Here is a 27,520-nt window from a genome sequence, read left to right as displayed (position 1 = left end):
TCTGAAAACCTACCAGAATCTGTGTAAATGGGTTGATCTCTGCATGTTCACGTAAGTGTGTACAAGGCCATTCCATTAAAACCCTTAGATGACCTAGGTGTCCAAATTCAAGTGTCAAAACTGCATTAGATACTTTATTTGGGTATAATTGATGCCAAAGCATTTGCCCAGGCTATGAAAACGAAACTAAGAATTGCAGTTCACCATGTATTTCAGATGTGTCAGGGGCTTCTGCCCAGGAGCATGGAGGTGAAGTGCTGGTGTGCAGTTCTGTTTCCATCTGGGGCTGGGTCAGCTGGTCATGAAAGGGAGGAGTTGATTTCTGGTGCCTAGGACTGCACAAAGAGGACTCGTGATTTGCCAAGAGTATACAAGATACTTACTCTGTATTGTGACTGACCAGGGACAGCCTGAATCTCTATGTGAGATGTAGAAAAGCAATATTTGGCTGAAACAGCTAGAGCTGTTACTTACAACAGAGAATACTAAATCTGTTATAGGAAATAACAGCAAAATAGCAAAATAGACATTTAGCCATCTATCAAACATCAAGTATCTTTGCTTGCTCTGCCATTGTGTCTCAGAAGGTTACTAGGTACCTCTGGAGGAATGTAACTCTAGAGCAATCTAGATCTGGGGTGTCGGGTGGTGCTCAGGTGGACACAACACGCTCGTTAACTCTTCATGTGCTCTGCAGGAAGAATTAAGAAAACCTGTGTTTATTTCTGTCCTTTGATACTCCCTTTACCAATCAGAAAGTATGCAGATATTACTAAATGCCTCTGCCTACTATCACCAATCCTTTAAAATCTTTTTTGAGTGGATTATCTTGACTCCTCACATATATTACCCCATCCTGTCCTACTGCACTGGTTTTACTAGGCCCTTTTATATTGCTGTCTTTTGTTTTCAGTTTGGTTGGAGTGCGGATCCCCTTGAGAGAGATATAAGTTCATCTATAAGTGAGCCTACAAAGCTTAAAAAAAGCTTTGGTGTTTTTTGTCTGTTTTTATGCAGAAGGATAAATTCTAGTTTGAGTTTCTTGTGTGATCAGTGTCATGGGATCTCATATTACAGGTGATGAAGAACTAAACACATAAATACCTAAGATGTTTCAAATAATCATTGCAAGGGAAGGAGAGGTGGATCAAAGCACCACTTTAGAAACCATTCCTTGGTGAGAATGTCACCTTTAGATAGCAGAAGAAGGGGCAGACAGTGTATTAAGCAGATCTGGCACAGAACATGGGATTTAACTGGGACCATTGTATAAATTTCTGGGAAGAATGAAAAACATAACAGGTTGAGAATTTGGTGGAGATAAACTGGCCTCAGTTGTCCTTGACTTATAGAAATTTTGCTTTGGGTAGATAAAGGCAGTAATTAATGTGGAAAAAAAATCCAGCCACCTCTAACCACTTTTCTGTGTAAGAACAAGAAAGTCAGTAATCAGTGTATCAAGGAGAGGTACTTGGATTTTTTGTATTTTTAGGCCTTTCTGTAACTCAAAGAGGTCAGCTCAACGAAACTCTCAGTTATTGAACCTAATTTCATATTAATTTGCCTTTATCACTTAGAGTAAATTTAATTGTCCATAACTGTTCTCTTTCCATGCAGCAGAAGAGTAGCCTAAGAGAACACAGCAGAGAAGGGTTATTTCCAAATAGATGATTAAAGCATTGCACTAGAAAATCAAATTAGATTGCAATGAAATGCAGCTATAAAAATGCCTTTAGATTGATGAATTTTATGCAAGGACCCTCATTCAGTGATGCAATAGGATTTGCAGGATCTACATGCAGAAGTGCTAACTTCAGAGGAAAGAAATAATGTAATTGAGAAGGCTCTCTGCTCTGCAAGATGATATAAAGCACACTCTTCAACTAAAATAACTTTAAACCAGAATGAATCTACATTTAGACAGGTGAAAAGGTGACTTTCTAGTGATGCCAACCTAATTATACAAAGTTAAAATGATAGACTCCTGTTTGGTTGGTTTTGTTTTTTTCCCCCATTGAGTCCAGGCAACTGCTAATGTGCTTAAAGTAAGGTACTTGATAAGTGCTTTCCTGTATTGGGACCATGGAACCCATTCAGCATTTTACAGGATTGATCTCCCATATAACCTGTGAAAAATCCTATATTTCTAGGGATTCTTTTTCTCTCTTTTTAGCACTCTTGAGATTAATAGAATTTTGGCATGTTAATGTTGTTGTATCACCCATCACCTAAATGCTAAGAATAGAATATAAAGATTCCACATTCCACATTTGCATTGACATTAGTACTTTAAAGTAAGACTTAAATCCTTTCTCTTATGCTACTGTTTCTAGTTCCTGCAGAGTTCTAAGGGAAATGTTGAACAACTTCTTCAGAAAAATCCATTATAATACAGTGTTTCTGAACAGTGCTTTCTAAATAATCCATACAATTTTTACAATTTTCAGTAATCTTCAAACCTCACAGACATTCTGGTAACATCTTTGAATTACTTGTGTGTGGAGATAAGTGGGTGGGCTTGATAGAGAGGAGGAAGCTGTGAAAAAAAACCTGCTATGTGGAACAGAGATTGTTTGTGAAATTACTTGTCTGGCTTTCTTGTAGTTTGCACTGAATCGGTTCTACCACTTCTGCAGTTATGTGGGTTTTTTAGGCTACATCTAGTAAAACAGAATGATTACTATGACACTATGATCCAATATGACTCAAAAATCAGGTAGACTGAAAGTTGATAATAAATTAATTAAGAATAATAAAACCAGCCCATTTTGCTGCTGTGGTATTTGTGAAAGTAATATCAGGGTATTTCACAGGGGCAGAGGCAGGTTGGATTGTGAGCAGTGCTACCCTGTTTGGTGTCCGACAAAAGAGTCAGGGTCAAGACAGACAAATAGCTGCACATTTTGCAGTGATGCCAGCCTTTATATACAAAATCGAAATAATGGACAGAGTTGGTTAGTTGGGCTTTTTTCCCACTGGATCAAGGCACTTGCTCATGCCTTTAAAATAAGGTACTGACTAAGTGCTTTGCTGGGTTAGGCAGGAAATGCTAATGCTGCATCACCTGAAAATGCATATTTTGTTATTGAACAAATTAATATATGAAGTTCTTGCTTGATTAGATGCTGGGTGGGGTGGGTCCATACTGTGTTAACAGAAGGTGGTGAGGCATTTCCATTGCTAAGGCAGCCTGATTTAAATGTTAAGAGCATAATGAGTTTGGTCATTCTGAGTTTACCGTGAAAAACAATAGCAAGGATTAGTGCTCTGGCACTATATATTATACTTGCTATAGTATTTTCCATATAAAATCTGCTTGACAAATGAAGCAATCCTTATCTGTAATCAATAACGTTTTCAAATTACCAGCGTTTTGGTACCGGTGCACTTTTTATCAATGAACTGTGTCTGAAAGTAATCAGTGATAGATTAATCCACTTTTCTATCAACAATCTTTTGAAAATAATGCCAATATATCCCTCACTGACACAAACTAGCTAGGGGGGAAATGGAATGAAAGAAAGCAACCCAAGAAATAAAAACTGAAGTGAGTAAATAGGTGCTGTGGCTGACTTGTCCTTCAGCTTCATGCCACTCCTGGGGAATCCTCCCACTTGGCCCAACTTTTATTGAACTGGAGGAACTTAAATGTGAACTCAAGCATAGGAAATGGAGTTTCATACATCTTGGACAGCCAATTAATGTGATTTTTAGTCTTCCGCTGTTTTGGTAAGGTGGGAGTTTTGAGGCAGGAGAAGAATGGGTTTTAATATAGGGATTATTTAATTTGTAATTTTCTGTGAGAGTAATTTACTTTATAGCTACCACCTGAAACAGAGAAAAAAAAAAATTTCATTATATTTCTGGAATTAGCACATTCCCTACTGTCAGTCTGGTGAACCAAAATTTCATACACCTCCTTTACTACATATTTTTAATCCTAGGAATGCAGTTAGGAAAAGTAAACCTAATTCAGAATATTTGAGCTATCAAAAATTCAAATTCATAAGCTTATGAGTACCCCTAGGTGGCACTACATGCTTTTTTTGTTCAAAAATAATCAAATACTTTATATGTAAATAAAAGCAAAATCACAATAGCTTAATCCACGATAAATACATTTCCATATTTTCTCCAATAAAGTGGCTAATATGTTTTCTTTTCAACAACTGTTATGGTTAAACACCAGACAGCAACTAAGTATCACACAGCCACTCACTCACTTCCATTCCACCTTCTTGCATCGGTGGGATGAGGAGAAGATAAAGGAAAGAAAAGAAAATAGAACTCATGTGTTGAGAAAGGAACAGTTTAATAACTGAAATAAAGTAAAAGATAATAATGAAAATGATGATGATGATGATGATGATGATAACAAAAGAACCACCACCACCATCAACAACATGTCAGATCTCCTGGCCATGCTCTCCCCTCCAGCTTCTTTTGCATCTGCTTGCTGGTAGAGCATGGAACACTGAAAAGTCCTTAATTTAGGGTGAGCACTACTGAGCAACAACTAAAACATCACTAATATTACCAACATTATTCACATACTAAATCCAAACCATGGCACTGTACCAGCTGCTAAGAAAAAGAATCATTCTATCTCAGCTAAAACCAGTACAATAACTCATGGAATAAAACTGTTATTGTGTGGTATTGTACTAAATTTTTTTAGAATTTTGTGAAAAATATGAGATTTTTCTTTAAAAAGGTATAAATTTCACTAAAATATGTTTCTATTTTTATTTAAATTCTAGCATGTTTTAATGGTAAAAGCCATGCCAACAGGGCAGAGAATGGACAAACAGGAATGGACTGGATCTGAGTGGTTGACCTGTTTCATAAGAATAAAGACTCTCACAATAAAATTCAGATACAATGAATTGAAAATGTTATAAAGAAATAGGGGTTTTTCTACATCAAGTGACAGCCAGTTGTGTCAAGATAGTAATGGGTTAACACATTCAGCAGGATTTGAAGACATGTAGACTATTGAAAGGTAGGTAAGAGGAATTATATAAGACAAGGTTAGTCCTACCATGTTAAAATCAATAGGAAATGGGCAAACCAATAAATGTTAGTCTGGAATAAGTGATCCCATATTTGGTTTTGTTTGCTTTTTTATTTCTTTACATCCATGTCTAGGCTTTTTTAATGGAAACTTGCACATTCTGTGTGGATTAATCCAGTCTGGTGACCAGTAAGTGTTTCAGTATGTTAATAATGATGTTCCTCTTTTTAATCTGTTGACTACTTTTAGTGAGGAGCTGTCCTAAAATACAAAATCTGGCAAGACTGCCTCATGGGTTTGTGTGAAGACAGAAGACCCCCTCCCCCCCCATAAGACTGCATCAACTTTTCATATGGTGCAAATATGCACCAGGGCATAACTACATGAGTACCCAGGCTGGCTCAGCAATCTCATCTTCATTGCATAGGGTTTACTTGTCAAAAGAGTCTGTCAAGGGAGCAGAGGAGCTACAAATATTATTTCCTACCCTCTCCATCACCAGGAAGAAATGGCCTGGCATATTGGGGCAGCCCTCTTTCAAATTTCTTTCTATGGGGAACAAAGAACTCTCTGACCCTTGGAATGTGGAGAACAATAAACTCCACTACTGCAGTAAAATAACCTAGAAAATCCTCTGTAAGCATCTTTAGGTACTAAGACTAGAATGTGAGTCTTCCCAGGTGCCTTTTAAATTGAGTGGAGCTGCCCTTCCAGAGGGCAGTTTCTGTCATCTCTGTTTCCTGCTCAAGCAACACTGGAGGGTTTTTCCATAGATGGTACCCAGCTGGTTTGTTTATTGAGAAAGGCAGGAGGCTTAGGGGTTGGTCTGTGTGTGCAGTATGAGAGCAGTCCTCTCTGATTCTTTCTTTTGGCTTTTTATACAGAGGTGTGCTCCATATGAATCACCATTATTGCTGGGCTCCAACTGGTAAATTGTATAGGTCTAGATATATTTATGTGTAGACTTTTCAGTGTGATCACCAATATCAACTGTATTAATAAGCTTCAGAAGGTAAAGCGTGACAGTTGAGCTGCTGGTGGTATCAAAGAGGAATGTCTGTGATAGCATTTCTTAGCAATCAGTCGTTATGGTCACATCTGGGCCATTCCTGAAGTAGCACTGGGGATGATGACTTCAGTCCTATTGGCTTGGGGATAATTGTTTCTGTGTAGAAGAACATCTAGTGTGGAACAACTGAAGTAACCAAAGCTGGTTGCTTGAGGTCATAGTATCTCAAGTTGGAAAGGACATGTAAGGACCATTGAGAACTCTCTGTTCATTGCATGACTACCTGAAACTAAACCACAGGATCAAGAGCATCCTCTAGATATTCCTTGAACTCTGACATGCTTGGTGTTGTGAGGAGGCTATTCCAGGGACCAACCATCCTCTCAGTGAACAACCTTTTGCTAATGTCCAATCTCAACTTCCCCTGGTGCAGCTTCATTCCACTTCCTTGTGTCCTGCTACTGGTCGCTAGAGAGAGGTGATCAGCATCTCCCACTCCACTGCCCCTCCATGATAAAGCTGTGAGGTCCCTCCTCAGCCTTCTCTTCTCAGAGCTGAACAAGCCAAGTGACCTCAGACATTCCTCCCAAGTCATGTCCTTGGATCTTTCACCAACTTGGTCACTCTCTTCTGAACATACTCTAGTAAATTGATGTCCTTCTTCTACTGAGGCACCCAAAATTGCAGACAGTACTTGAGACCCACACTAGTGCAGTGTAGAGTGAGTGGGACCATGTTCAGAAATACTGGGTTTTCATTGTATGCATTAAACTGAATGGTATTTTTTCTGAATCCTTACTTAGTGAGGCTTAGGTGATGTTGCTTAGCAGAACAGGTTTTGTACCTTTTTTAAGCTGGTGTAAAATAAGCAATAGTAGAAACAGCAAGGAAATTTTGTAATGGGTTGTGCATGTTTTCTATGCTGGATTTCAGTGCTTGGTGACTTGGGCTAGAGTTTATATTTATACATAAAAATTTAACAGAGAGTGATGTCTCTCTCCTGTCAATTTCCTGCTAAATAGTGTGTAAGTCCATAACACATATAAAGCAGTATGAGAGTATTGTCTCATAGGTCATCAGAGGAAGACACAAGAGTAGTAAATGCCTACATGACACTGCGGTTAGGTGAGGTTCAGTCTCCATGACAGTCTATGTAAACTTCAAAATATGCAAAATCTACAAATTTGTCTCTAGCTTGCTTTTCAGAAAAGAGCATGTTCACCAGCATGGCCGATTTTACTGCTACAGATAGAAAAAATGCAAGAACGTTTAGTACAGACTGGTATAATGTTGCTGTTGATAACAAAGGGATGTGCCTGTTCTCAGTGCCAGGAGTACAGACACACAAATAAAACTTGACCTTACATACATTTAGATGTAAGGATATATACAGAAATGTTAGTGAACCGTTTTGCTATTTCGGGCATAAAATCAAAATTTGCAACATGTGATAAAATAGGGAGTAATATTTGAAATGAACTGAAATCCATATGAACCACAGCTTTTCTCTTTTGGTTATCTTTGCCAAACAGTTTTCTCTCCTTCCATGGATAGATACATGCCTCCTAAAACCTCTCTGCTTATGTTTGGGACATACTAACTGCCATTTAATTTAATTCAACCACAAGAGAAGAGGGAAAATCAAGTGAAATTCTGGATCCACTGAAGACAATACCAAACTCCTACAGACTTGTGGGAATAAAGATTTCCTTAGGATACCTGGAGGTATATACATCCCCCCAAAAACCTCTGTTACATTCTTAAGAAAGGATCTTTTTGAAAGCAAAGAAGAAAAGGGAAAGAATATTATCGTGTATTGAGTGTGGCATTGATTTATGCTGCATTTACATAGAAATGGTACATTTGGTAGTGAAACACTTTTGAGGAGTGTGGATAAGGTAGGAGATATCCTATTTATGTTAGTACATTATATCCATCAACAGAAAACAAATTGTACCTTCTCTTCCCATTTTAACAGTTGTACTTCAATGATGAGAAAAGATTTACCAGTAAACTAATGCAATAACATTCTGCTTGTAGCTGAGAGCGAAATACTGAGAGCAGATAATTGTTTCAGAATTGTGCTCTTTCAGAAGGGAAGAATCAATACTCACTGAAGTGGAGAGGGAAGACCAGTTGAAAGGAAAAATAAAAAGTTTGAAAGAAAGATGTTGGAGGGACCTGATTGTGATTTAAAGAGGGTTTAGTCTGTGATTACATAATCTCTTCCATGTTTTTACATAATGATGTACTTCATTAGTTGTTTTGCTTTTACTTTCAGAGATACTGTTCACTTTATTGTTACCATGACTCAGTGAACTCCTTTGTTCGAATAGGAGGTGGGGGAGAGGGAGAGGAAAAAAAAAGGAGTGTAACTAATTCTGTAGGCTTTTTAATATAAATAATATTTTTCATTGTTTCTCCTCATGTAAAGACACTAACTGCTCCCACTCCATAGTCTCAGGGCGGTAAATGGGGTGAATACTATTTGTTGGAAAATATATGTGATAAATATATGACTTCATGTGCTGGGTGCACAAGAAAAAATGTAGCAAGCCCAAAAAGGTCCTCTGTCTGCTGAGCAGTCACTCTTTGTCCAGATAGTCTGTAGAGAGCCGGGGATGAGAGCCATGTCTTCTCATTCTCAACAATGAGCTGTTCTGAAGTTAGTATTGTAAGGAACCAAAAGTGGGCAGAATAAGTGCAGGTCTGGTGCACAGCGCAGTCTGAATGTTTAACATGAGGCATGTTAAAAAAGTAAGGCAACCTTTATTTATTTTTAATGTGTTTATTCCAGAAATAGAAGTCATATGGTAGCCAGTCAAACCACAAAGGATTTCCTGAAATGATCGTGACTGTGGGTTGGGATTTTTTTTTTCTTTGATTTTTCTATTTAGCACTGAAAATTATGACATTTTAATGTATAGAAAACATGTAGGTGACCCAGGAATGATTATTACTTTTTTTCTGGGCATCAGACAGAAGAGAAAAAACTGTATTTTACAGGTTGATTTATAAAAAATGGCAGTTGTTTATTGCGAGTTGTGGGGCTGGGAATACTAGAGCAAGTTCCATGCAGATGGATTAGCCAAATGACAGGGTCATTTGGGCAGGTGATAAATTGTCCAGAGTAATTTCAAAATTGTACTTCAGGGAATACTGCCTGGTAGAGAATTGAGTAAGTGCTACTCCACATTCAGAGGTCTTTCAGAAAACTCCCTGCAGCTCCCTGTTTTCATTGCTTATAGAACATCTCTACAGGGCAAGAACTGGATGGACAAATAGTTTTCACAGCTCTGTAAAACCATGACTTCTCTATGCTTCTCTCCTGCTCTTTTCCCTTCTTTGAGTGATGCCACACACATATATGACCCACAGGCACATGACAGTTATGCAGCTGGAAAAGTATTTGGAGATAAAACATTATCTGGCTTGTGGGATGGGGTTGCTTGGAAACTGCCCATATTTTATTTTCACCACCTCATTTGAAATAAGAAGGGCTGATAAATAAGAGTCTGCCACTATCCCCACACAAATCCTTCAAGACACTCTGACTCTCTACATGAGGAGCTCAGCTTACATGCTTGATCGTGACATGTGGGCAAGCCTAGTCAACTGGAAAAAAAAGACGAAAACCAAATGTCCTCTCTCTATTACAATGTCAGAAGAGGTGAGTTCAGTAAGGGCAGCCTGCAGCCTCGATGGCAACAGGCCAATGCTCCCCATGGCACTCACCAGCTTTGTGGCTCAGGGACATGCTTCAGTGCTTCTTGTTTTTCCATCCTTGTCAACCATGTGTGAGGTGCTGTCACCCAGTTCTCCTGTTCCTTGATGGAACTACCTGAACCATGCACATCCTTAGTTAGCCCATTTCCACACATGCTGAGTTGGTTTTTGCATGTATTGGTTACAACTGTTCTCCTCCCTCTTGCCACGTCTGTGTTTTCTGTCCTTCTCATTCTGGGCTATTAGCTCTACCATGTGTGAACCAAGTCTTTGGAAACATTTGAAGCACCTAGTGCTTAGCTGATGCTGCCAAACACAATGATAAAAATATCTCTCCATCCCACTATCTCTGCAATTGCGTAAATACTGTCCTTGCTACTCAGTCAACGTCACAGCACAGTCAGAGAGATGTAATCTGCAGTGCTGGGAGCACACACAATAAATGTTTCCAGGATTTGAACTCCTGGAAACAAAGGATTTCTGTAATTTAGGATTAAATTGGTAAAAGTAAGATGACTGAAATATTATTGAAAACTTGCAAACTCTTCCATTTTTATTGTAAGCCTTACAGTAATGCTTTTCTTTCTGTATTCCAGTTCCTCAAGTTGTGTGATTTTGCAAACATCTCAGACTTATTACTGGGATTTGGGTGGGTTTTTTTTAATAGCTGTTTTTAGCCTCCGGTTTTCTTCCAGGGAAGTTTGATAGGCATGCAAATATGAACAACCCAAAGCATATTTTTAAATGAATCACAGGTTTTATGGGGTCATCGAAATCACAATTATATTGGCTTGATGTTGCCAATATTGCTATGATGTTGTAGTTGAAATACTGACCTTTTCATTGTAGCCACTGGGTACAGTCACTCCAAAAAAGAAATGGACAGAGTTACTTGCTCTAAATTAAAGAACTTTTTCTGGATATTTTTTGATGTGATATTAATATTCTCCATTGGAGTGTATGAAAAAAAACCAAAACAAGTGAAAGAGGATAAAGAGGATATGGCACAGGGACAGAGTATAAAAAAATTAGAACATGTGGAATGGATGAACTGAAAATGTACTGCAGGGATGCTCTGGGGAACAAGAATAAGAGAAAGCACAGAAACCAGGGGAAAATTCTCATCTACTTGCTGAAAATAAATCCTTTTCCTACAAATGTTTGGTAACAGAAGAGTCTGTCTTTAAAAATACAGAATGAGCCAAAACTGTGATACTAATTTGGAATTGCTTGTAATTAAGAAAGAGAAAGGATACTTTTTTCTTTAAAATACTGATGTGGTACTTCTTTAGCAATCTTTCTTTTCTTTTAAATGTGAGCAATATATAGAAACCAGAAAAGGAAAATATCAGAAGGTTAGAGCTGTAAAAAATAAGGACTAGACAGAAACAGACTGATGGAGAAGGAAAACAGTTGATTGCAGCCTGTATTGTAGAGGAATGCACTCAAACATCGACAAGAAAGATCTTGTAACAGGAATGGAAAGGGAATGGCAGATAAAACTATCAAATATCCCAAAGGAAATGTCCCGAAGTTTTCCTTCTGTTCATGTCTCTTTCAAGTTCTTAGCCTCAAATTTTGCTTCACCACATGTCCTCTTCATTGGCTGCCAATCTTTTGACTGCCATATATGAGTTGCGTTGTTTCTTAAAAGCGGGTTTGATTCCAGCTGGACTGCACTGTCGACTTCAGGGTCAGCAGGGAAAATAGAAACAGGACACTGGATAAAGGGTGTTTGGGAGTAGCATACTAAACTCACTCAGAAGCCAACAAGTGAATGCAGTTGGTTCATAAGAAAGTGTGAAATGAGAGATGTTTTTGCTTTGTGCTGTGCTCAGTGTTGCTATGTGGCAGCACAGCACTGACCTGCAGCCTGTGATGTCAAGGAAGAGGTAACACAAGCACCAATCTGCACTATCATGATGTCAGCGAGGGTGCTTTAATTGCTGGTGTGCTTGTAACAGGTTGGTCTGTAGATGGGTGTCAGAATAAAAGGCTGCACGAAGAGCTCTTGAGAACAGACAAAATTCTGCCACTTTTGCTTTTGTAAATAATGAGCTGTAAGAAAGCAACTTAAATTACTGAGCCTTCATCAATATGGTTTGAGACTAGGATGTTTCCCCTAAAAAGGTCCCTGGTTGTTTCTAAATCTGTGGTTTTGCATAACACAGGATGGAGCATATAGTTCTGTGGAGCAACATGCAGCTAATTTTTTTGACATCCATTTGAATCCACTGGAAAAGGCTGCAGACAATCCCTGGCAGCAGATTGGTGCAAGATTGCAAGGAATGTGTGCACACAAGATTATTTCTGTTACCAAATGCAGAATGGACTTAAATACTGCTCTGAAGGAGATCTGGCAATAGTATCTAGCTAACAGAAATGTTGATACCGCTAAATCAAAATACATGAGAATACAGAGATTTTCCTGGGAGAAATAAGGAGGTGTATTGTCCACTAGAATGTGAAAGGCCGACTGAGAGCATGCATAGAACTAGCAGTAATTGTGCAAAAGGTGTTTATTTGTATAGTGTTCAACAACATGTCACTCAAGAGTCAGCAGTCACATAAAATCTGAACACAACCAGGAAATGCTCAGATCTAATCTCTGAAGATAGACCATAGGTCTCCATAGTGGAACTCCAGTGTCAGCAAAAGCCATGGTAGGGAGCCAGAGCCAGCTTTTGGGAAGTGCAGTCTAGTGGATTTGTCTTGTTCCATTATTCATATGGTGAGCATTGTGTTTAAAGAGGTATGAGTTAAAAAAAAAATTACTAAATGTAAACTTTTCTTTCAGGGACTATATAATGGTAAACATTGTGAGAGGTACCACAGTTTTACACATTAGGCTTGCTGTGCACTAGCAGGTTTCTTTTTCAACCAGTTTTCATTTCAAATGGCTTTCTTTTTCAAAATACCTTAGCATAGTGAAATAACTATGTTAAAATATTATCAATTAATATTATTTTATCAAAAAAACAGTGGGAAAACAGTCTGGACAAAATGTGCCCTCATCAGCTCTTCAATGCTATGACTGATAGCATTAAAACATGAAATCTAAGTTGATTGCATGTTGAACTCTGAAAAATGTTAGCCATAAGACACAAGCGCTAATTTAAATATTTTGAAAACAGACTAAAATCAAAGAACCCAAATAGAACCATAAAAGAACACTTATTTCTTCTTACTGTAGTTCCTCTTTTCTGATGTTACATGTATGACATTTTTGTCTTTTTTTTTTTTTTTTTCCTGAGTATCTCACTTTTTCCTAAACTCACAAACTATCCTTAGAGATCTGTAGAAACTTTTGAGTATTCAGAACTGGGAGCAAATTGTGTTTGTGTATATACTAGCATACACTCACTTTTTCCAGTAATGACAGCCACATCTTTACTGAATGTCGAACAATTGAAACCAGAATAATTAAGCCTTTGAAATTTCTTCTCAAGATTGTTGTATGTCCTAAACCACATAAACGCAGTATTTTTGAAGAGAGGCTATGGTATGCAAATCTCTCAAGTAATTTCTTTTAAATGGTAATATTTTTTTTGACTACATATTTCTTTTTATCATGAAACTGAATTCTTCATTTCTGCTGGCAATTTTTCAGGCAAATTATTGAGATTACAATTCTGTGTTCCTGCCCAGGCATCAGGGGTCTTTTTTTATATTAAACTTTTAAAGCCCTAAAAGAGATCCTCTCTGTGATTTTGACTGGCAGTAAGATTTTAACTGGAGACTTCATTTGCACTTCCCAGGTAAAAATTTTCTGTGTCATTCAATTAGCCATATAATTTTAAAAATAATTTTTGAATATTGTGAAACATTGACTTAGACCTCAAATCATTACTTTGTAATTGGAAGAGAAATTTCTTCAATTTATATACTTTTAGATGTTATTTTTTTTGATTTTTATGTGGGTTTATGTGTTTTTAATGTGTTATTATGAAATATGAGTGACTTAATCATACTTGCTATTACCAAGATTTTCATAGGAAGAAATCGATTTTATATATTTTGGCCTTTAAGCATTCAAAGGATGAACAGTTCTGACTTTAACACAGATCAACTGCCTTGACTTGTACTGATAGCATTAGGGTTTTTTAATAAGTATTTTGTAACTAGCCTATGAACCCTTCATTTAGATTACTATAAAAAGCAAAGTTTAGATTCTAATATAGCATTCTAATATGGTATTTTACATATTTTATTCATAGCTTATATTTAATCTTAAAACCCAAATCTATGAGCATTAAATTAATTGTGCCTCATAAAGCAACATTTTTTTTGCTTTTTAAATTAAGGTATTGCATGCTATTAAAAGAAAGCATTCAGAACCAGTTAAGTCTCAGAACTTTTATTCCACAGGAAATTTAAGATAATGACTTTAATTTTCAATTCCTTGCCCATTATTTCCATGTTTGGAAGATTAACCTGAACAGCTTCAGTAAGACACCAGCTGAAATGTCCCAGGAGAAATATTCTTCATTATTTTTGTTGTTTGCAATGAGATCATTACAGTGCTATATTATAATTAGGACAATTGGTCTGATGCTCAGATATGTGGCAATGTGTCTTTGGGAGTAGGCATCAGTAAAAAGAATTTTATTTAATGATGTTAATGAACTATCCATTTAAATCTCAAACTGATACTTTTGGGGGAGTTAGGATGATGCAAGAGAAGAGTTTCCACACACTTTCATTTGCTTCCCAAACCTGGTTCTGCTTGAGACAAGAGAGGCAACTTGAAATATTTGCAGCCCGTTATGACATACAGACCTAGTGAAAAAATTGTTTTACAGCAATAAGTTTCATATGCAATTTTTGTAAACAAGAAAGCTTTCAAGTTTCTGTGTATATCCAGTCTTTAGTACTTCACCTACTATCAGAAAGTATCTGATTTCATTTTGTGTTCACAGAGTTGGAAAGTTAAAAAAGATTAGTATCTTAAAAAAAAATTAAAAAAATAAGTTTAGGAAAATACTGAGATTGAAAGATGTTGGTTACATGTGTCCCGTTTGTACAATGATGGTTGTAAAAATATGTTGGATGTGCTGTTCCTTTCCATCTATTTGTAAATGCATTGAAAGCATTGTACCTGCTTTGTGTTTATTCATTTTGATTGAATTACACTGTTTGATCCAGGAGTCTGGGTGGCCGGATCGTGTCCCACTCATTTCGATGGCGGGTACAGTCAGGGCACTACCTTGTTCCTTTGTTTAAATACCTGTCTCTGAGGAAAAGACCTAATGTGCTGAGGGTAGAGTGTGATTATCTCCAAAGTCATGCTTTAAAAAGGGAAAAAAATTTGTTCAGGGTTTGGCAAACTTGAATGATCAAAAATATCCTAGAATAATTTTATCAGACATGCACTTTTTGTGAAGACTTTGGTTCTTTCTAAGGCTCTTCCTGCGTTGTCTCAGCATTTTTGATACATTTTGTGGTAGATTTCTTCATAAATATATGTCTGGTATTTATCATTTATTTCAAATTCATTAAGGATGAAAACTACTTGTGTAGGTATGCTACAACTGGGAAACACAGACTTCAGAATCTGGTATTAATTTCTAAAAATGCAGTCAGGTCCCTGACTTTATGCCCTTACGTTTGAAAAGTTATAGGCACTGATATTTTTAGTTAGGATTCACATTACTTCTCCAACTGCCCTTTTCAGCATTGTGAGAATCCCTGCCTTGGCCTTTCTGTGAGCAGATGAGTGTTGGTGAATTTCTCTTATCTTGTTGCTGCCAAAGTATATCTGCACATTATTATGAGAAACAGTTCCTCTTACTCAGCTAGTAAGAAAATAAATAATATTTTGAGCCATTTAGAGACTTGCTGTATCTTCAAGCTGCCTTCTTTTTAAGATATAAATAATTATAAAAGATAATAAATGTCCCTTCTAGCTCAGTGCTGCACTCAGAATTCTGTCTCCAGCTTGAGTCCAGTGATGCTGTCACTTGAGATACTCGGCCCATCAAGAAGCCTGAGCTGAAGTTCAGGTGATGCTGATGCTTGAAATAATGCAGAAATGGGAAAGGACCAATACTTCAAGCTGAGAAAGCTCTCAATCTCTGTAATCATGTGCAGTTTCAGTATTTTTTGTCATATGGTCATTCTCAGTTTGGTACTATAACTTCAGGCGAAGAGTTTCAGCTAAATTCTGTCATGGAGGCAGGCTGTTAGTATTGCATGTTTGTGTCTTTCTGACAGCTGTGAACTCTATTTTGTTTGGTTTTACTTTGTTTCAGTTAAGATAAAATCTTAGTCTAATAAGGTACTTTCTGTCATCAATATAAGTGATGAAGGAGACCTCCACCTCTGCAAAAACAGTGAAAATTAGCACTGTATAATTTGTTTCAGGATCCTGAGGTTTGTCGTTCTTTGCTTGCTTTTTTTATCATATGAGTAAAGTGACTGCTCCTCTCTATTTAGATGTCAAGACAGGTCACACACATTTATCACAACAGGATAACAAAGTCACACATTTTGACAGTGAAGTCATGCCCTCTGTGTGAGAGGTAGTATTTAGTATGGCATTGGCCAATTTAGAAAATAAGTATTGCTGAATTGATGTATAGTAAGTAAATTTTGCTTCCTGATTATATGTGACCTTTTCAAGTTTTGCCCAAGTCTTTCTTCAACAAAGTAGTTTATTAATGCTTTCAGGTTTGACCTGTCATGTTTGTATTTTGTTGTGCTGGTTATTTTTGTTCTGCAGAAGTTGTTTTCTATTTGTACCTGTCTTGAATTGGAATAAATGGGAATTCTATTATAAAATCTAATGTTGGATTGACTCCACCTAGAAAGTAACAAATTTTAAAGGTCAGATAAAATAGGCCATTCTCAGCTTTTTTTTCCAAATCATTATCATGGCTGGACTTCATGAATGAAGATTAGGGAAAGGTCTCTACCCACGTTTGACACAAGCACGCTGGTGGCTAAAAAGGCCAATACGAGACAGGCATGTCTGGTTGCAAAAGGCACAGCAGAAAGACTCCTTAGGTGGTATATTCTGCAAGGCACGATTCTTTCTGCGTTGTCTTTTCTCCTCAAGAGTGATCCTGCGTGTGTTCTCAAAGGCATCAGCAGCGTTATAGATGGCGTGTCTCCAGACCTCCTGGTTGGAGGCCAGAGTAGACCAGTTATGGTGGTCAATATGGCCAAGGCTGAGATGTTGTTTCAGGGAGTCCTTGTATCTTCTCTTCGGGGCTCCTCTCTTGCAGCAGCCGGTGGCAAGTTCACCATAAAGCAGGATCTTAGGGAGGCGGTGGTCCTTCATCCTGGAGACGTGCCCTGCCCAACGCAGCTGTGTTCTCAGCAGCATGGCCTCAATACTTGTGACTGCTGCTTGTTCTAGAACAGATGTATTGGTCACATAATCTGACCAGTGGATGTTTAGGATTGAATGGAGACAGCGTTGATGGAAGCGTTCTAGGAGTTGCAGGTGGTGGCGGTAGATGACCCATGATTCAGATCTGTATAAGAGAGTGGACAGCACTATGGCTCTGTAAACACTGATCTTGGTACTTTTCTTCAGGTGTTTATTTCGCCAAACTCATTTATGAAGCTTTCCAAAGGCACTATATGCCTTTGCTAACCTGTTGTCTATCTCTCCATCAATCTTACTTTCCGAGGAGATGAGGCTACCTAGGTAATTAAACTGCTGAACTGATTTGAGCTCTGATTGGCCAATGGTGATATGGAGATGATGGAAGACTTCCTGAGGTGCAGGTTGATAGAGAACTTCTGTCTTCTTTAAACTGACTTCCAGCCCAAAGAGCTCAGCAGCGTCTGCAAAGCAGGATGTTAAGTGCTGCAGAGCTGCTTCTGTGTGGGCGACAAGGGCGGCGTCATCAGCATAAAGCAGCTCCCGGACAAGACGGTTTAAGGTCTTGGTGTAGGCCTTCAGTCGCCTTAGGTTTTTTTCCAAATGTGTTTGATTAAAAATAGTTTGCTCTGTTTATTAAATAGCTGGTGTTTTCCCTTCAGGACCAACCAAAGCAGAAGCAGATCCTTGCGTTTGTCATCATCTTAAGGTTACAAATACAATAGGATTAGATAATGCTATATACCTTTCCCCACTACTGAATTATCAATGATGAAGTATTTATAATAAAATTAAGCACACATATCAGGAATCAATTGAGTGTAAAATGTTACCCTGAGGGCATAGGCAGGCATTTCAATCAATATGTGTTTACATCTCCTTATGCCAGATGTATTTCCACTGTAGAGTGTAGTAACCTGCAACTCTCAAAGAAGTCGGCTTTGGTAGGAGTTGAATCAGACCCATGGTATCCCAAGTGATATTTAGGAAAAATATCTTTTGAAGTCGATTTGTTGAATATGAAATGAATAAACAAAAGAGCCATGATTGCCTTTCATTGTTTAAAGAAGATTGAGAGATGGATGCTCAAAAAGAGGCATTGTGCTTTCCCTTTTAAATTATTTTACTTCTAGATGAGTTTTGTTACAACCACTATCTTTGAAGTAAACATTCAGCTCCAGTAGGAAAATTCAGATCCTATGGTTTATAATCTCTGTTTAATGGGCGCTCTAATGGATAAACATAATAATTTTGGGCTGACCCAGATACTGAACCCTTGTCATTTATATACTATTTTATAACTTATTTTTTTATAACTGTTATTCTGCTCTGCAGTCTAGCTGGAAGTTCCAGTGTTGCTCTAGGTACTGCTTTCAGCATGCTTTCCACAGCTGCACATGTGCATCTCTTCCTGTCTCCCCACTGTGGCTATTTAATATTTGAGACTCCACACACAGCTCACTTGGTATGAGTGCCATTTCATATTGTCCAAGGCATGATGCAAATCTTAATCTGAAGAGTAAACCCAGGACCTTTAGTACTTCTGAGGATGGAAGAAGTGTCTGCATGAGCTCAATGATGGGAGAGGTGAATAAATTTTTCCAAGAAGTCCCAAGTATTTTTTTGTTGTTGTTATTCAGTTAGAAATAAATTCTAATAATTTTTATAAGTCAATTTTTATCTAAACTGAATGTAATAATCAAAGGCAGTGGAATCACCATCCCTGGAGGTGTTCAGGAAATGACTAGATGTGGCACTTAGTGCCATGGTCTAGTTGACAAGGTGGTGTTTGGTCAAAGGTTGGACTTGATGATCTTAATAGTTGTATGATTGTGTGATTATAAACTGAATTAAAAATCACAATTGAACAAATATTACGTGCCACTTATCACAAGGCAGAAGAGGTAACCCATGCGTTCCACAACAGCAGTTCAAAAGATTCTGTGTTCACTTAGTTAAACTATATGTGCACTGTTAATTTAATATGACGGCCCTCAAATACTATTCAGCAAGTGGGCTGGTAAGACTGGAACAGTTTTTCTTTCTCAGGCTCAAAAGTCGGTTAGCTGGACCGATTTGAAGTATATGATCCATTATAAATGTGAGGAAGGAATAGTCTGCTTTCTGCTTCTTACGTGGGAATGAAAAGAGTCAATAAAGTGTGAGTGAAAACTGAGATAAAACATGTGAACTCTGAATTCTTCAGCTATTTCTTATACTCTGTAAGTAATACTTTGCCAAAATATCAGAAACTGTTAATCTATGGTTTCATTTCAGACATTATCAGAGGCATTGTGAGTTCTTCAGGCAAAAATTTAAAATTTCCAGGCTACTGAGAAAAGGTTAGAAAAGGAAAAAACTGAAAGTTCTTAGAAGTGAATTCACAAACTACATTTTTTATTAGACATGATTGTAAAGTACATGAAAACTATGAAAAATGACAACACTGTAGCCAAACCCCCCAAAATAAACATGATAATAATAAAAAGTATCATGTGTAATTGAAATGAAGCTGAGTAGTAACAAAAAAAGGAGAAATATCTATGAACTCTGTCCTATTATGTAAAATAAAAGTGTGAAAACAGTTAGTCCTCAAGAGAATTTTAATTTTTTCTCAGGTGCAGTAATCTCATGTCACTTTGGTAATTTTTTGGAAATGCATTGTCCAAAATTTACAACTCCTTCTGCTTAAGCTGAATATTTATGTATGAAACTAGGAATCTAAATAAAGTGGCCAGATATTCAAATGTGTTTTACAACTGTAATTCCTGCTTAATTGCATGGCATTTTTGGATGGTAAGTGTTTAATGATGGACAGGCACTTTAATATTTAACTACATAAGTAAAGGGTTTAGGGACCTAACTTATGTGCAAGTGTTTGAGTTATTTCTGTTATGAATAGTATCTTATTAAGAAATCCATTGAAACAGAGAGATTTGACCACACATCCATAGTACAAAATCAAGTTAAGTTGATTTGTGGTCTTATATTTCTTCCTATCCCATGGGAGAAGCAGCTGATGGACAAGCCACCATTTGCCTAAACAAGTGACATTGACTTCCTGTCCTCTAGCTTCTCTCCTAGCAAACTACACTTCACACATCTCCTAGGAGTTTTAATGAGTTTTAATATGAGGTTTAGCTCATTAATACTGGAACTGTAATTTGTGATTACAAAAAAATACTATAAAAAGATGACTTCTTTACTATTCTTGTTTCAATCAACTCCTGAAAGGAAGAACTTTAAACATGCAATATTTGACTTCAATCCGCAAAGCATTTTGGCTATTAATATTAAAAAAACCACACTCCTACCAGGCCCCAAATGTAAATATATCAATAAAATACTGTGAACAAATATTATTATTTACCTTGTACAAAGTATGCTTGGAGTATTTTTTTGGTGGTTTTTTTTTTTCAAACCGAACACATATTGCCATAAGAGGTGCCTTTTTTGACAAAAAAAAATCAACTATTATTTGCTGGTGGAAGAACAGGCAGAGATTTTTTAAAAGGTTTTTCAACATTTGCCTAAGATTTTTTTTTAAGTTCTTTTCTTTAATACAGAGTTATCACAGATATTAGGATAGAGTATATAAATATTAAACTATATAAGCAAAAGACTAGTGATAAAAGTATAGTATGTTTGAAAAGCTGATAAAACATTACTATGTTATGCAATCTAGATAATATCCCAGATATGTTCATGCATTTTTAACACTGTACACTAAGCTTCCCAGGAACTATTTCTGGAGCCAACAGTTTCAGAACTGATAGAAGGTTGCAGTGTTGTACACAGACTGTTGCAGTCATTTCCTTTGATGGATTTGATTTCCCATAAAATTTTCAACATGTTCTCGTTCTTGCAGTATGTGACCATTTCTGTAGAGCCACAGTACTAATGAAAAAGCTTTGAAGAAAACAGTGACAAGATAGAACAGTCCTTGCAGAGCCCAAACCCTACAGCATAATGCCTAAGCCCATAGTTGCAGAGGCAGGATAAGGGTTCAGGAGCCTTGAGTATATGTGAGTGCTGGGTTTTGGTCTCTGGAGAGTTTTGAGAACCTCATCCTCCCCTGGGTCTCTTACAGTAAAGCCTAATGGGAAGTTTGAAGGAAAACTGAAAATTTTTTTGTGATGAGGAATTATCTGCACTTTGCAGTTATAATATAGTAACCATATAGACAAAGTACAACCTGAATGCGTGCTGATGTTCCAAACAAGTAGTAATCCTTGCTATTTTTTCCAGTTCTTTAAATTAAAATAATTTCAGTGCACACGTCCACTATTTTGGTTCATATCAGCTACTGAAACTTAAACTATTGAAATAGCTGTAACAAAAATGCATTTCTCAATAAGAAAAATGTATAATGGTGACACTTTCTGTTTCTTTCCATTTAAAGTATCTCCTAAATATCAGTGTCATCTGCTCAACTTTGGCAGCAGCTAGATGGTATTTGGATAAGGCTTACATTACAAGTATCTATTTCCAATGATTGTCAAACTGGATTTTGGAATATGTTCTCTTAAAGTCCCCTAGACTGAAAAAGGTTTTGTCCACAGAGTTAGTGTCTGAGGTATATTTCTAATATGCAGGTTTTGCATTTTGGGACTCAAAATATACACTGTCATTTTCAAACAAGGACCAAATCCCACTAACAGGAAATTAAAGACACCGCAATATGCTCTCCATATTTGTACTTGCACTCATTTACAATGTGGATACTTAATCTCTGCTTGTAGTTTAGATATATAAAAGTTAGGATACAAATATTCTGTCTTTCATGTGTGGATTCTTTTATTTACAAATACAAAATGTCATGTGCCGGTATGCCTGTATACCTCTCGCAGTCTGATGTTTTCAGTCCTAAAGCCTCTGAGTTCTATGTCTGTCCATACAATTAAATAGTATTTTCAGCTTAAAATTCCATGAAATAACAACTGGACATTCTTCATCTTCTAAATGTAACACCTGCATAGTGATAATTATGCATATAAAAATGTTATATATTTATATTGAGTAGACTGAATTATTGATAAGTAAAGAATATGTCTGTATTTACATCTTGGAAATACATTGAAACCAATATAGCAGAAAAGTGCTAAATGTATTTTTCCATACTACTTCACAGCTGACTGCTGCTGTTCATGCAAATTCTGCCCAACAAATTTGCCCATCACAAACTTGAAAATGTCTGTGTTGTTTTTGAGAATTATATGTGTGATTTTCTGTAAGGCACTTTTGATATGCAAACATTTTTTTGTCATAAGAATGGAGGAATATATTGAAATCCAAATGACTGTATTAGTTCAATATAAACTTAGCTACTACAGGTGAGTAGGCATAAAATTATCAGTATTTTAGGAAAATAGCTAATGATTAAGAGCAATTAACTATCTTTTTGTGATTTTTGCTTGGTGAAGTGGTACATGCAAATAGTATAGAAATAGAAGTCAAAAAATGTAACACTACTCATATTGTTTCTTCACTCAGATTTTTTTGCTTTTAAGAAGGTAATAAATGTAAAAGTGAATTTTCTGAAGGGATCATTAAATCTCCCACAAGTTTGTGAGTATTTAAATACCAAGTTCATAGAAAAGTAATGGTTTCACTAGCTTTACCAAGCTTTTTTGATTTGTGAGTCTTGCTTCAGTTGAAAGGAGTTGTAAGCTTTAAGAAAACACTTTAGCAGGTGACTTCTATCCAATATATGCCTTTTTCAGCAGCTTACATAACACTGGCTTGCAGCCAAGAGTCAGGTGTGTCAGCATAGTTCTCTGCTGAAATTACCATGCTCAAATTAATGGTCCTTGCTGAGAAACCTCAGCTTTTTTAGAAGTTCAGGATGATACTTGTTTTCCTTTAACCTACCTGATAAGGATGAAATTATTTGCGTTTCTGATTTGCAACATGTGCATCATCTGTATTTTCTGTCTGCAGATTTTCCACATGACGTATGATCTGGCCAGTGCAGTGGTGAGAATCTTTAATCTCATTGGAATGATGCTCCTGCTGTGCCACTGGGATGGTTGTCTACAGTTTTTAGTACCATTACTTCAGGATTTCCCACCAGATTGCTGGGTGTCCCTAAACGGTATGGTTGTAAGTATTGTTCATTTTTCATTGTGCTTTCTAAACATTACTATTCTAAACAGTTAGCTTCAGAATTTAGTGTAAAACTACATGCCTAGTAATATGCTGCCCTGCAATTTATTCAAGGTTACTTCTATATTTTATTGGCTCACTTGCTAATGAACTTAAGTTTGTTTTGCAGTCCTTATCATCAATACCATGATATTGACTCACGGTCAGTAAATGAGCCAGAAAATACTTTCAGTTTTAATGTAATTTTAATTTGTTAACCCTCATTCCCTAAAAAAAAAAAAACACCAAAAGAAATATGGAACACTCAGTTCACCAGTGGTTTCAGTTTAGTCTGTAGTTTCAGAATGCTCCTGAAAGTATATTATTGCTGTTTGCATCATCTAATGTTATACTCAGTTTGTTTTGTAAATAATGTCTGGGTCATCTCATGATCCGTTGTTCCCATCTTAAAGGTCAACATGAAATTTTTCTAAGTAAAATAAGATAAATAGATTTAGTTGTATGATACTCTTCTGCGTGGGAACAGAATGTTCAAGGACAGAATGTAACTGTGCGTTATTTATAAGGAAGAGTAATGATATTCTTCTTAAAGGACAATGGCTGTGAAAAATATAGGTTTTTATCAAGTCAGATAACACAGCAATATAGAGGACATTTTTATACGTACTACACTGAAAATGTTGTTGAAAAGGGCTTATAGCAAAAAGAAGCAGCCCAAGCAACTCTCTCATTGGACATCTGAAAACATGTGTCTCTCCAGTTTTTACAATCTTAGAATCCATAAACCAGCACTGTTTACTGTAGATGGGCATCTTGCTCAGTCCCACGTATTTCTATCATAGAACCATAATAGCATTTGTTCCTTTAGGAATGTGATACTGCACATTAATGTGGAAGCTCCTTGACTAAGACTGTCAGTCATAGAGACAAGTAGTTGCAGTCATCAAGCAACATCTTTAATGATAAGCAGCATTTTGGTGACACCTCATTGTGCTGCTTTTCTGAAAAAAAAAATTCTGACATATCTTCAGAGGTGGGATTGCTACAATAAAAGTAGGTCAGCACGATGCTGACTGGCACATCTTTCCATTCTGCTGTATTCTGGGTTCTGCTTTCTAACATCTTCCATTCACATTTACAAAGGGTACATATTCTACCAGCTTTTTAAAGATCTGGATGAAAATCATTCTACAAGTGAAAGGAAGGCTTGGATTACACTGAATTGAAGTATTTAACTTTTAGAGAACACTGAACTACTATATTCTCTTTGCTTCGTAAGAGCTACATTCAATAAAAAGGGCTGTAAACTCTATGTATGTGCTCAGACTCTTCTTTCAGCTTACCCACACTTGGGTTTTTTTTATGGAAACAATACTCTATTCTTACTGGCCACATACTCTTGGAAAGGTCCTTTCTGAAAGTTGCACCTTTAAAAATTTTTTGTCAGGCTATTGAATTTCTTCTGTTGAATGAACATAGGGGAGAGGTCTGAATATAATGTTCACAGTGTAGGCAGTCTTTTAGGCCACTGGCAAGAGAAAGAGTTGTGGACTGCCAGCCTGGAATCAGAAGCATATTTAAGACATCTCTTGAGGAAAACATCTAGATGTTTGTTCTGACCACGTCGTGGTGTTATGAGACATTTCATGGTTGCTTTCCATGCTCTGAAAAATAATTCTTTAGCACTGAAAACAGATGGAGAAGCAGTCATGGAATCTCAGCCCTCTAAAATAATAGAGGAAATAGAACGATGATAATGATGATGATCATGGTTATCTGCTTTTCTAGTCTATTCAGAATCTAACTGACTGCTAACTTTAGAGTTTGGAAGGGCTTCATGCTCCTGATACTACAAGAGCTTAGGCAAGAGGGGTGCTTTGCTACCCTCATATGCTGTAGTCTGTAACGATCTAATCTAGTATGAATTGTAAAACTTTCGTTAATGAATTGACTGCATGTGATACGGGGGTTTGGACTCAAAGTAAGATTTTAGACTTATTCATTGTGATTTTTGGCTTGAAGACTTACTCAAGCCAATGTGTGCTCAGCCAGAAAAAGTTAGTTTTTCTAAAATGTAAGCCAGTTGTGAGCCAGAGCATTTGCAGATAATGTGATGATAAAGAAAGTGAGGATGCCATGAGGGTGCTGTGCTGTTTCCTCAGTTGACACAGCCTAGCCTTTTCTTCCAGTCCGCAGTTCCCTTCTGTCTTGCACATTAGTTGCTTCAGGCTGTGCAGTGCAAGAACTTCTAAAAGCCTTCTCCTGAAAGCTGTTTCTTCTCTTTGAACTGATACGTGAAAGTATTCAAATTCCATAGGCATGCTCGTGGGTTTACTTTATAAAAACTTGTAAAAAAAAATCCATAAGTTAAATTTAATGTTGCGAAGGTGTAGGAAAATGAAACGAAGCTGCAGTTCGCTTACTTCCTCTCTGAACAATGACACTGAATGCAATTAAAGTGAAACAAATTGGATGGATTTTTGTCTTTGAAAGGATATTAGGAAAGTCATAGTGCAACATGAAGGAGACTATAAAATGGAAAGCTGTCTCTGTAAAAGGAAATAGGATCACCACTGGTTAATACTGTACCAATCTACAGCCTAAGTAATTTAACAAAATATGTTCAGGTCCCACTGGTATACTCTCTTCAGTAATAATAATTATGACCCCATATTGTATCTGTACTCTCAGCTTAACCTTCTTGGACAGTTCCTAGCACTGGCCTTCATGTTGCTGTGAAATGACTGCCAGAGCTGACATCTTCCTTTGATTGATGTGATCCCACCTGCTCACTTGCTCACTTCTGTATCTTTATTGCCATTTGATTGTACTTTAGTGCTGAGTACTGTGGACAGGCAGAATCTTGTGCTATCAATGCACTTGTCTTTAAAAATAGGGATACTGGTAAATATAATATAAAAGTAAGTAGCAGCTGTTTTTCCACCTCACTTTAAGCCATGTTTGAGCCAATCCACTACAGACAAAATAGCAGTCAATTATCTCTATGAGGGAATATGGCTCTTTGATGCCATTCCTAGTGTTTTTTTAACACTAGGATTTCATTCCAAAAAAGGTCTTTTCTGAAGAAGTTTCACAGACTTTCCTAAAGATGCTCCCTAATTTCTCCTTGGCTCAGAAAACCTATTATCTACTGCTCCTTGTGTGATTTATCGTCAGCTTTCTGATCTGCATTGCTTTAGACTAGAGTACTTCCATAATGACTCATAGACCAAACATCTTTATCATGCCTCAGAGTTTGAACCAGTAGTTCCTTAGAAAATTAGGAGTAAAACTTGCAATTGAAACCATGGAGGCACAAAAACAGAAAAGCACAGTAATCTTCTTCTATAATCACTCTGTGCAAACCAAGATTCTGCATTTTGCAATCAATTTCAGCTGCAGTAATTGAAAGAAAAGTGCATGAGTCCCAATTGATGAACTGTTACAGTCAGGTCTTATATGGGACAGGGATTCTAGGCAATTAGAAATGAGAGATGACATTTTTACCATTGATGCCATCTGGCCATCTAAGCATGACAGCCTGCAATAAAGCATCCCTTGCAGTAGATCATTAATAACAGTAACTGAAGATTCCCAACCTATATTTTCCTGTCTCTATTTGCAATAATTTGTTGTATGGTTAGGAAAACGGATGGTCCTTTAAGCAAGGTATTTTCCTGGTCTTTACAGATATTTCATTTATAATGTTCCCTTTGTGAGATACAAATCTAGAAAAGAGGTATAGAATTTAAGTTGAATGGTGAGTTTTTTAAAGCCAAAAGGGATTTGAAAGCTTTTGGAAAGGCTTTGTTTTGCTGGCATTTCTCCTGGCTGTCAGTCAATGTTTGCTCAGCAAGAACACTTCAGGTACTCTGTTTTTTTTTGTTTTATCTTTCCCTTTCTGTCATTGCAGTTGGATTATTTGCATGTCTCAGGTTCGTTTAGGTTTGGATTTGGTGAAGGGGATTTTGCATTGTATTAACGCCTATTTGTGTCACTTAATTGCCTCAGGGGCAAAGGAAATCAGATGTTAAAGTTCAGATCTTCATCTCTGATGGCATCAGCATTGCTAGAAAAAGAATTTGGAAATTTTTGCTGTAGAATCTGAAAGTGTCTCTCATTATAAAATGAATTACTTAAATGAATATTTGATAGGGAAATTCAGAAATGCAGGAGATGGTGAGGATTTATAACACTCTGAGCTGTACTAATATATATGTAATATGCAAAAAAGATATTTAGTAATAACACCCAAAACTTGAATTTTAATTCTCAGCATTTCTTACTAATGAGCACCATTTTCAATTACACAATCAATTTTTTTTTCCCCAGTAAG

The 27,520-nt window shown here is 36.9% G+C and overlaps 1 protein-coding gene across 1 annotated transcript in view; it reads left to right on the top strand.

Annotated features, from left to right (window-relative positions):
• Positions 1–27,520, top strand: part of HCN1 (hyperpolarization activated cyclic nucleotide gated potassium channel 1) — a 200,641-nt gene that overhangs the window by 84,530 nt on the left and 88,591 nt on the right. The window contains exon 3 of the mRNA XM_032676121.1: positions 23,020–23,181. Coding sequence (XP_032532012.1) covers positions 23,020–23,181 — 162 coding nt within the window. The remainder of the gene's footprint in view (positions 1–23,019; positions 23,182–27,520) is intronic.

This window comes from Chiroxiphia lanceolata, chromosome Z, assembly GCF_009829145.1.
Source record: "Chiroxiphia lanceolata isolate bChiLan1 chromosome Z, bChiLan1.pri, whole genome shotgun sequence".
Classification (NCBI taxonomy): Eukaryota; Metazoa; Chordata; class Aves; order Passeriformes; family Pipridae; genus Chiroxiphia; species Chiroxiphia lanceolata.
Note: the sequence above shows the minus strand (reverse complement) of the source record. Positions and strands in the feature narration are given on the sequence as shown.